Source organism: Loxodonta africana, chromosome 11, assembly GCF_030014295.1.
Source record: "Loxodonta africana isolate mLoxAfr1 chromosome 11, mLoxAfr1.hap2, whole genome shotgun sequence".
Classification (NCBI taxonomy): Eukaryota; Metazoa; Chordata; class Mammalia; order Proboscidea; family Elephantidae; genus Loxodonta; species Loxodonta africana.
The window spans coordinates 44,124,820-44,138,400 of NC_087352.1; the positions used below are offsets into that span (position 1 = coordinate 44,124,820).

The 13,581-nt window shown below is 42.9% G+C and overlaps 1 protein-coding gene across 2 annotated transcripts; it reads right to left on the bottom strand.

Moving 5' to 3' along the window:
• Positions 1 to 3,058: 3,058 nt before the first annotated feature.
• On the bottom strand, positions 3,059 to 13,165 carry SERPINB12 (serpin family B member 12). 2 transcript variants are annotated; one of them, XM_023544181.2, is made up of 7 exons: positions 12,915 to 13,165; positions 12,078 to 12,152; positions 10,592 to 10,732; positions 9,423 to 9,540; positions 5,861 to 6,003; positions 5,260 to 5,427; positions 3,059 to 4,123 (listed from the first exon to the last, which is right to left on the bottom strand). In XM_023544181.2, the coding sequence occupies exons 1-7, from the start codon at positions 13,080 to 13,082 to the stop codon at positions 3,719 to 3,721; spliced, it is 1,218 nt and encodes a 405-aa protein (XP_023399949.2). In that variant the 5' UTR covers positions 13,083 to 13,165; the 3' UTR covers positions 3,059 to 3,718. The 2 variants fall into 2 exon arrangements, with proteins under 2 accessions (XP_023399949.2, XP_010584996.2); XM_010586694.3 differs by having other exon boundaries at positions 12,018 to 12,152.
• Positions 13,166 to 13,581: the final 416 nt, after the last annotated feature.

A 13,581-nucleotide genomic window follows, 5' to 3' on the forward strand; every position in this document is an offset into this window, starting at 1 on the left:
TGATTTCCCGCTATTGTGTGGTTGTTCTCCATTTTGTGATTGTAATTTTATGTTAAGAGGGTTAGGGTGGGATTGTAACACTGTCCTCATTCAGGTCACCTCCTTGATCCAAGGTAAAGGAAGTTTCCATGGGGTGTGGCCTGCACCACCTTTTATCTCTCAAGAGATGAGAGGAAAGGGAAGCAAGGAGAGAGTCAGGGACCTCATACCACCAAGAAAGCAGCACAAGGAGCAGAGCGCATCCTTTGAACATGCGGTCCCTGCCCCTGAGAAACTCCTCGAGCATGGGAAAATTGCGGACAAGGACCTTCCTCCAGAGCCGACGAAGACAGAAAGACTTCCCCTGGAGCTGACACCTTGAAATTGGACTTTTAGCCTACTTTGCTGTGAGGAAATAAATTTATCTTTGTTAAAGCTATCCATTTGTGGAATTTCTGTTAGGGCAGCACTAGGTGACTAAGATAGCTGCAGAAAGAAAACCAGCTGATAAGACAGAGGATGGAGTACAGCAGCAAGTACACAGCAGAGAGATGGATGTCCAGAGTCAACATTTGCAGAGACCTTGTGTTTCAGAACTCAGGAGAAATCAGTGATGGGAGGAAGCAAGGCAGATTGACACAATGGTATGACTTTCAGTCCAGCCCCATTAACTTTGTCATTAGAAATATTTTCCATATTCTACTCACCAGTTAGCTATCCCAATTGGGTTTCAGAATTGTTATGATTTCTCATCTTTTTTGTATGCCTTCTGCCATGCAGTGAACTACTTAATGTGGCCCTTCTAGCTATGCATGGTCTTGTGACTCCCACAAAATGATCAGGTTGGGCTATGCAAATAAAGTGCTTGTGGCCCACCAAGGGAATTGGAAAGCCTGTTAATAATGCAAATAAGATGCATGGAACATTGTGGGGATGGGACCATGCAAATAAGATGTGTGGAACCCTAACAAGGGGATTGGTCAGTTTTGCCATCCTGCTAGGCTTAAAGGGAGCCAATCCCAGAAGCGGAGAAGGAGACTTCGCTACCATCAAGAAGAAGAGCCACGAGGGGAGCACATCCTGTGGACCTGGGTTCTCTGTAACCAGTGAGCTGTAACACCAGAGATGGCACAAGATGGCAAGAAGTCCAGCAGCAGAGAAAATAGCAGTAGCAGAGCCAGGAGACAGGTGCAAGACGGATGCAGTGGGCTTCCCAGCTCATGGTGTGAGGTCGCTAGAGTGGGCATGCAGACCCACAGAGCAAGAGAGTGGAGCACCTTTGGGCAGGAGGCTTACTGGTAGAGTGGAGTGCCTCCGGGCACTTATCTGTGGAGCTAAAGAAAGAGCTGTAACACTTGTCCAGGCAGGACCCGGTAGCAGAAGGCCCTGAGCAGGGCCCAGTGGCAGAGGGTGAGAAGAAGCCAACCTGACTGAAGAATTGTATCCTGAGTTGTTCCCGTTGCATCCAATTTGATCCTGATCCCAAGTTTTACCCGGTTACTTCCCTAATGAACCACTTAACTGTAAGTAAGTTTCATGAGTTCTGTGAGACATTGCAGCAAATTAAGGAACCCAAAGATGAGAGGGAGAGTACTAAGGGAAGGGAGAGGAGTTGGTGTAAGAGATGATGGAGTGGTATAGCAGCTTGGAAAAACTGGACACTTGGGACATCTTTAACCTCTACTTCATGGGAACCAGCTTTGTGCTGATCCTTATAAAAGAAATTATTCATATACCTTCATATGTAATCATGGTGGAAAGTTGGGAGAAAGTACAATTGGGCAAGATATGTTTTTCCTACATAACTGAGATACATTGTTAGTTTTATAGATTATGTGTTGTTATATTTGGGGTGAAATTTTTAAAATTACATTGATGTCATTTAAAAAGTTAATCGGCAACATATTATGCACAATTAAGCTAATAACAAAGTACTTTATTCACTAAGAAGTAACATTATAATCAATCAAAGTAAAGAATATGAGTTTATGATTTACAGAAAGATTTAAAAATCTCACTCTTATTATTTAAACAGATATTTCCCCCTCATGATTCAAATTCTGAGATACCCCAATATAAAAGAAAAACGTGTTTACCAAGGTAATGAACAAGAACATTAAAATACTAGACACCGGGTCATCCACCCCAGTGTCTGAGAGTGATGCCGACGTCAGGCGTGAACTCAGCCCCAGTATGTCAACCACAAAGGGAACCGCGGGGGAGGCTAAGCCCTTGATTTTCTGAGATAAATTTGATCCATGTGACATGTATTCTGGAGAAAGAACTTCTAAGAGCTGCCTTCAACCAACTCACATTACCGATGAGAAGTCGTTTTATACCCTAAGTAAGCTTCCATGATGAGAAGCCTGTGTGAAGAGCTAGTACATAGGAGAATTAGGGGGATAGGGAGCCAGCATGACAGCAGGTGGAGTTAGCCTACATTCTGCAAAAAAATTACAGCCACACGTAATCAACTCTGTGGCAATTAGGAGGAGGACAGTGATAGTGCAGGACAGGGAAAGTGGGTTAGAACCAGGACCAGAAATTCACCTCTACAGAAGAGAGACTGAACGATTTCTTGAGTTAGCCATATTAGTGGTCATTCCAGAGTGTTCAGCTAAGGCAGAGATCAAGAACTCTAATTGTCATATCAGAGAACCAAGGTCCCAGCTCCAGGAGTCTGAACACTCAGGAGCCAGGTTCTCATTGGGTAACAGGAACAGCAGTTCAGGATCTGAGGGCAATGGGCCTTCTGAAAAGGGTCTCCACGTGCACAGAGCCCAGGCCTGGGCTACTCACAAGATGTGGCTAGACATGCAGTCTACATGCAGACAAATAGATCCACGTGGCTAGAGTACAGACAGAGGGGAGTGGGGAGTCCAGCAGTCCATACACAAAGCAGTCTCCTCTCCCCTACCTCAGCAGCTGGGTATTTAAGAATACCTACAGATGGGGATGCTCTGAGGAAGGGGGTGAAGATGAGACAGAGGGGAGTGCTTAATGACACTACCCTATGGGACTCAATAAGGAAAACTGAGACCAATCTCTTTCAAATCCATCTGCCACTCGGGGGTCAATATCAAATTCACAAGTGTCATTTTCCTGCTCTATGAAAAACGAGAGCTGTGTAGGGCATTCTTAAATCCTGCAACTATGACTTAAATTCATCCCCAAGCCCTACTTTCTCCCAAGTGAGAAGTACCTCACAGCACATCTTCCACTCAGTAGGAGGAGATGTAAGGGGAAGAGACACGCGTCTCACCTCCATTACAACTGCTATAGACATAGAGCTGGGTTTCCAAAACATATTCCATTTAAATATTTTCTCTTACTGTCCATATTAAAGTGGTTTCTGATCTTGCATCTCTTAGAAGTGGTCTAATGACTTGAACTTTTAGGGTTCCTTGATAAGAATATAAGTAACTTAAAATCAATACCATTCTGAGTTGTGTTGCCTTCAAGTCACAGAGGGTAAATGTGTATGCTTGAATGCTTAGGGTGGCGAAGAGGTTAGGAGGGCTCAAGGACACTTCAGTACTAATGCACTTGTATGAGAAGCAGCTATAGGATGAGGGAGAGATGAGGACAAACACCTCTGATAGGTGGAGGGAGCATGGAGCTGTGAGGGCAATGTAGTCAGCTTTAAATATTGGCAATAGTGCAAGTACCCGTGTTGTGCCAGGGCAAGAGTGTATTGCCATATTTTTCCAGCTCCCAAGTATTAGACACTGAACCCCTTTCAAGGAGAGTAGACCCTGCCATAGAAGAGAAGGGTTTGGGTTTTGTTGTGTCTGATGAAAAAGAGAAAAGGGCGGTTGGCATTAAATGGCACATAGGATGGACGTGACAGGGTCTTGGCAACAGCTCCAGTGGCTGCAGCTGCTTGAGTGCCGTCTTCATCTACCTCCAGAAAGGTCTTGTGGACAACCTTTGACAGGTACAGATCGGGACTGGGAGAAATTCCTGTAAGATCAGCCTTCTTTTCATCAAAGATATCCACAATGCCCATGTCTTGTAGAATAGAATTGAGAACATAGCTGTCTTCCAGGGTGAACTGGGGGAAGGAGACAGCTACTGTTTGTTCTGACATATTTTTGGAGCTGGTCCAGGCCACGATTTTTTCATAGGTCATTTTCTTTTCAAGCTACAAGGGGGAAAAAATAACATTTAGGGTCAGATTATGGGCCTGCAAAGAATGCCCCCAATTACTTCAAAGGGTCTGAGTCAATTTCAACACTCAGTAACAAAATTCTAGGTCTTTGTCTAAACCTCAAAATACTCTGATTTCACTTAAAACTCCTCTGAGCAAATCTCTACCCTCTTTATAAAAAGTTATGGAACAATTTCGGTTCTAGTGTGATTTGGGTACAGAGAGATTAGTGTGCCAAGTCCGGCAAAGCTCAGTTGACTGGTTGGGTGAGTTTCACTTTAACACGCTGAATTCAATTTTTCTTTCTATAAGACAGAGATAATATGAGTAGACTCTTGGAGGGATTAAACAAAATAATATATGTAAATTACTTCACATAGAGCTGTCACATAATGGTACTGCTGTTGTTGTGGTTGTAATTATGTACTTATATTCCTCTCTTTCTTTCACTCCCTCTATATCTCCACAATATGTAGCTGAGCTATCTTAGCCTTGATTAATTCCTACTCCACAAATAATCTACCCCAGTATCAGGATCTCCACTTCTGTCAAACCATGGTCACCCAAAAAAAAAAAAAGACTAAAGGGTCTTCAACTGAGTTATAGCAAAATATAGTAAAAAGCCAAAGGAAAAACTGATTCATTTGCAGCAATTCTCAAGCTACTCAGCATCCTGATTCCTTGGTCTGGAGAAAAAAAATTGCAAAGAGCCATGAAGTTAGAGTGAAAACTTCTACTCCAACATTTTGTCATTTGTTCTTTAGGTCTAAACGAATGAGGAATAAATGGCTCTTCAGATTCAGGTGGTACAAACGAAAATAACATTCTTGGCCGCTAACTGAAAGATTGGAGGTTCAAGTCTACCCAGAGATGTCTTGGAAGAAGCTCCTGGAGATCTACCTCTGAAAAATCAACATCGAAAACCCTACGGAACACAGTCCTACTCTGACACACATGCGGTTGCCATGAGTCAGAGTCTGCTTGACCTTGACGACAACTGGTTTCTTATTTACATATTCCTGTGTATCTCTGATAGCTCATCCTTCCTCAGAACCATGGATGGTAGATAATGTTGTACTCCAAAGATCTATAATTAAATATTTTGTAGAGACATGAAAATAAAGACCTACCTCTTCCAGACCCCTCAAGTTGTCTGAGGAGGAAGATGGCAGCAGGACGAACATGCTGAGTTTTCCCTTGGTGTACCTCATTTCAAGGATCTGTGCCTGCAATTCCTCTATGAAGCCAATTCTAAATAGGCCCTCTTGTTTCATCATCTTCACAGTCTTCTTTTCATTCTGTCATGGACATATAGGGAGTCACAGGGCTGCCATGATAAGCCCACAAACTCACAAAGCCTTATTCTCACTGGGCCCAACCACCCTGAGAAGGGCTTCTTTAAGATGGAAAGGGCCTGGATCAGAAGTCCTGAGCCACACCAGAGACCCAGCCTAGGAGAGTCCCACACCCACTGATGGGTTGGCCTCACTTTGCCAACCCACCATCCATCTGTCCATGTGTCATACTGTGGTGCCTTACGTGCTGCTATGACAGTATAAAATACTCAATATAGTACCTGGCACAAAAATGCTCATGAACTTTAGGTCTTATTATCGATGGAAGCTATCACCCAGCCACCTAGGTTTTAGATTTGAGTATACAGACCCCAAATGATTATTAGTGGAAACTATGCATGGAATATCTAGAAAACCGTGTGCTCCAACATAGTACCTCATTTAGAAAGAAAGGTTCATCAACTGTCTTTTTAAAGTCAAAATAGTTCTCCCATTTGGCCTTGAAGTACACGGCGTTCACCAGCACCAGCACAGTAGCATCGCTGATATCGTCCTTGCTGAAAAGCTCCTTGATTTTACCTAAAGAAAACGTGCCAGAGAAAATTCCAAGTATGAATCGAATCAAAGGTAATTCTTATAAAAAAAGGCAGCTTAACATCCCCAAGACTGGAGAGGATCTCATTCAAGATCTAAACCAAGAAAGGCAAACTACTCATGGTCCTGGGTGGAGATGGGGATGGGACTGGAGTGGGGTTGAGGAGAAGAACTCTCTCTACCCCCAAAAAAGGAGGTTCCAATTAGAGCACTGAGGGAATCGTTTTGATTCTCTATAGGACTTGTGTTTAGACACTTGTCATCAGACATCTTATACCATGGTTTGTCTTTCAAAGTACAGATCCCACCACCTGATTTTATTATAAGCTCGTTGAGGAAAGAAGCATTGAGTAAACTTCCTATCTCAAGCACTCATCACATCTATCTATGTATATTTGTTGTTGTTCGTTGCCATTGAGTTGGCCCCAACTCATGGCAACCCCATGCGTAATGGGATTGTATCATTGTGGTCCATAGGGTTTTCCTCAGCTGATTTTCAGAAGTAGATTGCCAGAGCTTTCTTTCTACTTCACCTTAGTCTGGAAACTCCATTGAAACTGTTCAGCATCACATAAACACACACACATTTGGTTGCTGGTTGCTCCGACTCATGGCGACTCCACATGTGCAGAGTAGACTCGTGCTCCATAGGGTTTTCAAGGTTATGACCTTTTGGAATAAGATCACCAGGCCTATCTTCTGAGGCACCTCTGGGTGGGTTCAAATCACCAACCTTTCAGCTAGTAGTCAAGCGCTTAACCATTTGCACCACCCAGAAAACTCTCTCCCTCTCTTTAGGTAGATGATAGATAGATAGACAGACAGACAGACAGAGATATAGACAGATAGATGATAGACAGAGATAGATATAAAGGTATTAGTTACAAGTAAATATAAGACATAAAGACAGTTACTTTAGGTTTTGAACTCCCTGCAATTTAATTAAAGAATGTTAGTGTTTTTTTTATGTGCTATTAGGAAACCCTGGTGGTGTGGTGGTTAAGTGCCACAGCCTCTAACCAAAACATTGACAGTTCGAATCCACCAGGCACTCCTTGGAAACCCCATAGGGCAGTTCAACTCTGTCCTATAGGGTCGCTATGAGTCAGAATTGAGTCGATGGCACTGGGTTTGGTTTGGGTTGGTTTTGTATATTATTTTTATTGTGTAGTAGATGTTAGAAGTCAAAGGAATAGGTCTTAAGTAATTCTAATATGACAGACCAACTGCAATGTCAATGAATACTTTTTTAGGGAAGATGAGTTTTTATTCTATGGGCAAATGAGGGAGTCAATGCTGAAAACATTAATATAATTTAAAAAATGATAGGGATCAATTCACACCAACAAAAGGGAGCCCCAAAACTATAATGGAAGCATTGGAAATATTGAAACAAAGAAAATGAACAATTTGGATATGAAGATGAAGAATTTAGAACATGAGATTATGGCTTACATTTGCTAAAGAAAATACTGTGGCAGAGAATCATGGAATAATTTTATGCAGGCAAAAGATCTTCTCATCCCTACTGCATCAACTTATGTGGCTACTGAGAACCAGAGCCTTCACCAACACCAAGGTCACTTGGCTAATTTAGCTGTCGTCAGGCTCATAGTTACATTTAGTTCGTTTGTCTTTTTAATGCAAGTATCACAGCAGTGAAGGGCCTCTTACTCTGCCAAGTTATACACAGGCAGGGTGTAGGTATTTCACAAAGAAGGACATTTCTCTCAAGCAGCACTCTTCGTATGTTTTTTGAAATGGCCATGAACTGAGGTAGCAAAGAGGAAAAGATTATGAGGAGCACAGTTAGAGTATAAAGGGTCGATGGAAATTAATACCCAGAAAAGGTCACTGCTGACAATGCCTAAGCATGGCACCCAGGCCAGTATATTTGATGGCTGGGCTTCCAGCAAGCCAGTTAGGCCGCCAGATGGATTTAAATGAGATTGGGAATGAACGGCCACTTTAGAAGCCCCATCATGGAGGTCCTGTTCTACAAGCTGGCATTGCCCTCTTGCAACTTGAATTCCCTCTGCCACACAAGGCAATCTTCACACAATTTGACTCCTCTTCCATTTATTGTTGTTAAAAAAAAAAAAAAAGCCAAACCCAGTGCCATTGAGTTGATTCCTACTCGTAGTGACCCTATAGGACAGAGTAGAACTGCCCCATAGAGTTTCCAAGGAGCGTCTGGAGGATTCCAACTGCCAACCCTTTGGTTAGCAGCTGTAGCACTTAACCACTACGCCACCAGGGTTTCCTTATTGTTGTTAGGTGCCGTCAAGTCAGTTCTGACTCATAACAACCCTATGTACAATAATTGTTGCTATGTTTGAACCCATTGTTGCAGCTACTGTGTCAATTTGCCTCATTGAAGGTCTTCCTCTTTTTTGCTGACCCTCTACTTTATCGAGCATGATGTCCTTCTTCAGGGACTGGTCCCTCCTTGATAACATGTCCAATGTACATGAGATGAAGTCTTGCCATCCTCACATCTAAGAAGCATTCTGACTATACTTCTCCCAAGGTAGTTTTGTTAATTCTTCTGGCAGTCCACGGTATATTCAACATTCTTCACCAGCACCATAATTCAAACGCATCAATTCTTCTTTGATCTTCCCTATTCATTGTCCAGTTTTCACATGGGCATGAGGCAATTGAAAATACCATGGCTTGGGCCAGGCTCACTTTAGTCCTCAGTGACATCTTTGCTTTTCAACACTTTAAAGAGGTCTTTTGCAGCAGATTTGCCCAGTGCAATACAGGATTTGATTTCTTGACTGCTGCTTCCATGGGCATTGATTGTGAATCCAAGTAAAATCAAATCCTTGACAACTGCAATATTTTCTCCATTTCTCATGATGTTGCTTATTGGTCCAGGTGTCCATTTAGACTTCCATTTCAAGGAGGCTAGGCAGGGCTGGGCAGGGAGTTTTATATTAAAATATTATTCCATTTATGTTGAACTCAAATTATCACCAGTCATCACCATCTGTAAATCTCTCCTCCGTTGAGAAATGCCTGTATCTACTAAAACATTAGTAAGAATTGGGATTTTTATTATCATTACTTCCATCTGAGTAATCACAATTTCTTCTTATTCTTAACTTTTTACTGGTTCTTTTAAAAGTAATGGAAATAGTTCACAGTCTGCTGGCATTGCACTTGGCTGACAGGCATTTCATCTTTATGATGGAACAGAAGAGCAAAATCAGTAACAATAGCGTCTAAGCGCCGTAAACTGCAGAGCAAGCTTTGAATCTAGTCCACACACGTGAACCTCTGGCCCCTGACAGGCCAGCAACCTGAAAAGCTGGGCTGGTGGGGTTTTTTTTGTTGTTTTTTTTTTTTTTTTTTAATGGAGGGGAATACCAGCCACAATGTGTTTTGTTCTCTCCTACCTCGGGATTGAGATTCAACCCAGAAGTTAATCTCTTGTCTGGTCTTTTCAGCGTCCTTTCGGAAATCAACACTTTCAATCGTTGTGTGGTAAAATTGAATCACACCATCCAAATATTCCTGTTAAATTGAAACAAGTAGAAAATAGTACAATAAAATACTAACCACTGCCAAAAGAATACTATCATTATGCTAATAGGAGTGAGGCAACCATGAGAAGCCTGATGAGAAGGATGTCCCTGTTATTAAACACCAGAGGAACAAACATGTCAGCATATATCCCCAGCCTTAATTAGCCAGAGGCACTTTGCTTATTGAGGTGACAATATTGGATATAGAACATTTATTCATAAAGTAGCCAATGGTTAGAAAGGCACAGTCCCATCCTACCAGATGTCCTTTTATTTGGGCAATCCACTTGAGACATTACAAGGCAAATATCAAGAAACATGAGAGATTTAACTGCAAAATGCTTCCATTTTGAAGAATTAAAACCCAGCATATAAAATGTCATTCCCATTATAAGAGAACATACTTATTTTGGTCAAAAATAGGTTACCCCCTCCCTGACTAGCCCAGCCCTCACCAGCTGTGTGGTGTATTTGCCATTGAGCGCACCCCTCACTTCTGTTGCTAAGTATGTGGCTCCCTCTAGCGGCTGGAGAGGAAACAAGGCTAGATTGATGTCTGGCAATAGGTATAAAGCTGTTTAGCCAGAGGGAGGAGACCTCAGCCTTTAGGCTCCAAATGCAGTCTCCTGCCGTTACACCACCCTGTTCTTAGGAGCATAGTGAGCACAGCTTCATTGGGGGTGGCCTGGTTGTGGCACAAAAGGTGACTTTAGAGAAGAGTCTTCACGGGAGCCAAAAGCAAGAGAAACTACCAAGTGTACCTACCAGGACCTTGACTGGGAAAGAAAATCAAACCCTTCTTTTTCTGAAGGCTGATGGTCCCGTGATCCTTTCGTGCACCCACTCTGCCACTCACACCGGCCTTGTGTGGGCTGTCGGCAGAGGGAGGAGGGAAACAGAATGTGCGAGAGAGAAAAAGGTGGGTCCAGACACCCACGAGTCCATAGCACATCAGCCGGTAGATGGGTGACCCAGCTACCCAGTCACTTTTAAATATGCATGTGAGGTGTAGCTTTAATCTCCAGGCCTGTGTCACTCACCGGGCTGATGGGAAAACTCTGCTCTCCGTAGAGTCTGTTGGCAATACTCAGGGTGTAATCAGTTCGGATTCGGTCCAGCTTATGGAGGAGCTTCCCCAAGTAGCAACTGAGTACTTCACCCTTATCATTTGAAGACTCAGCCTAGTAAAAGAGGTAACAATATATGATCTGAATGCAATTATCATAATAGTTATGGTGGTTCGGCGGTAGGATACTCGCCTTCCATGAGGGAGACCTGGATTCCATTCCCAGCCAATGCACCTTATGTGAAACCACCGTTGGTCTGTCAGTGGAGGTTTGCATGTTGCTGTGATGCTAAACAGGTTTCAGCAGAGCTTCCAGACTAAGACAAAACTAGGAAGAAAGACCTGGAGATCTACTTCCAAAAATCAGCCAGTGAAAACCTTACGGATCACAACAATCCAATCTCGTTGTACATGGGGGCCCCCAAGAGTTGGAGGCCAACTTGACAGCAGCAAACAACAAGGTACAAGTTTGGCTTTTATGTTTTTTGTTTTTTTAACAGAAGCATAGTGAGATGTCATTTTGCTTTGTAGGGGAGCAAGCTAGGAAGAAGGGAGGTGAGGAGTGGGAGAATAGACACATCGGAAGGTCATGGCTCCTAGACCGGTACAAAGATCATCCAGGAAAAATGTATCTGGGGACTCAGCAATGCACAGCGTATTTCAGATTGGTGAGTTCCGTTTCTCTCTGCGTTCAAAAAGATATTAGTGAGAGGCAATCATTTCTCCATCTTCCTCTTAAACTTTCTAAGGTAGGGTGATATATAACCTGGAGAATACTTTTCCTGGAACTGGTATGAGACAGCCAATAAACGTCTTGTGTGTCAGTACAGATTTTAGCACGAAATGGAAGAGGCAGGAAAACCCTGGTGGTGTAGTGGTTAAGTGCTACGGCTGCTAACCAAGAGGTCAGCAGTTCAAATCCACCAGCCATTCCTTGGAAACTCTATGGGGAAGTTCTACTCTGTCCTATAGGGTCGCTATCAGTTGGAATCAATTCAGTGGCAGTGGGTTGTTTTTTTGTTTTTGTTTTTGTTTTGAGAAGAGGCAGAGGTGGAGGGAGAGAATAAGAATCCCTCAGATGGCCCCACCCATCACTGCCCATCATGCTCTGCCATGCTCCATTCTGGGGACCTGTGGCCTATAGAAGCAGATGAGTAATGGGACAATGATCTAAGTTTCTATACCATGAACAGAAGATACTAGATCACACTCTTTAGAAAACTAGCTTCTATATAGCTTCTATATAGGACATATAATCAGAAAGGAATGGCAGGTCATATGAGGTGGTTGTAGCTGTTGATGGTCAGGAACTAATGTTTTGTTGGAGCAACCATCGCCAAGGGTAGTACAGCAGAATGGCTAGTTTGTAAAGAAGAGGCATGGGGGCTTGCACGGCTCACCTGCGGATTCAGAGTCCCCGTCGTGCTTTCCTGCCCTTCCACGTGGCTGTCAACCATCACTTCTTGTTTGCTGCTTTTCAGACAGGGGTTGGGTTCATTGCTTTCATTCTGGGACAACTCATCGAAGTGGAGCACCTGTGTGGAATGGCATGGGGTCTTTCATGCAGTATCAACAGCAGGATGTCTGAACAGCTTTAGAAGCATTTTTATAATGTGAAAATGAAAATGGTGACAATCAAACAAAACAATCAGCAGTTTAAAGGAAAGTGAATGATTCTTTTGTCTGTGTTGTGAGGTAGAATAGAAAGGAAGTAGCTGAGTGCTAGCAGGGTGGTTCAGAGGTAGAATTCTCACCTTTCATGAGGGAGATCCAGGGTCAATTCCTGGCCTCTTATGCTCAACCACCACCCATCCGTCAGTGGAGACTGGGTGTTGCTATGAGGCTGAATAGGTTTCAGTGGAGTAGAAAAAAAGGCCTGGCAATCTACTTTCAAAAGTCAGCCACTGAAAACCCTATGGATCACAATGGTCTGATCTACAACCGATCATGGGGATGGTACAGGACCAGGCAGCATTTTGTTCCCTTATGCATGGGCTCACCATGGGTTGGGGGCCAACTTGACAGCAGCTAACAACAATGACAACTGAATGCTACCCCCTCGGGACAAAGTGAAAGAATGAATGTAACCAAACTTAAAGAATCTAGGGCTGCACAGTCTAACACAGAATCCACAAGCCACACACGCATGGCTACTGAGCACTTAAAACGTGGCCAGTCTAAAGTGAAATATGCTGGAATCCACTCAATGGCACACAACAACAACAATAGGTATAAAACACACCCTGAATTTTAAAGATTGAGTTGGAAAAAAAAATTAAAAGAACTGGGATATTCACCTTATCGATCTGATGAGCACTATCACTTCTAGCCCCCAGGCGGACCATGCCAAGGGCAGCTGAGAGGTTCAGAGGGCAGAAAAAGATGTTTCTATGACCATCTCGTTTGCTTATCTCTTGAAAAAGGTCAAAGCAAAATTTGGTGTTTGCTGCAACAAGGGAGTCCATTGTGAAACTGATAAGCTAAAACCCAAAACAGAGAAAACAAGATTGGAGGAAAATTGGTAAACAAATAGTTCTCCTTTTAGATATCCAAGATACTATCATATATAATTATCCACTATGTTATTGAAAACTGGAAAACTGTGATGGCCTTCACTCTCATATATAGGTATTGACATCGGTATTGGTATTGACAAACCTAGAACTCTATTTTCATATAACCGAAGAACTGCTTCTATTTGGGTAAAATAATATGGGTCAAAGGTGACTGTTCCACACAGTAAAGAAAGGGCGTGATTCCACCAAGCCTGTTGCCTCTACTCTCCCTTCAATGTCCTGTGACTGAGGCTGTGCCCAGCAAATTGTCATGTCCCTTATCAACACTGTCACCTCCTTTTGACTCATTCCATATGCAACCTACATGGCTTAAGTCACATTAGTAGGTCATTAATATTGTTCAAGAGATAATAGATCTTGGAAGATGCTAGGAGTTTAGAAGTCATCT

Coding starts and splice junctions, on each gene's coding strand:
- SERPINB12 (XM_010586694.3), bottom strand. CDS start 13,082: ATGGACTCCCTTGTTGCAGCAAACACCAAATTTTGCTTTGACCTTTTT. Junction 9,541..10,591: donor AGAGTTTTCCCATCAGCCCG/GTGAGTGACACA, acceptor TCAATTTAACAG/GAATATTTGGATGGTGTGAT. Junction 5,428..5,860: donor AACCTTTCTTTCTAAATGAG/GTACTATGTTGG, acceptor TGTCCATGACAG/AATGAAAAGAAGACTGTGAA.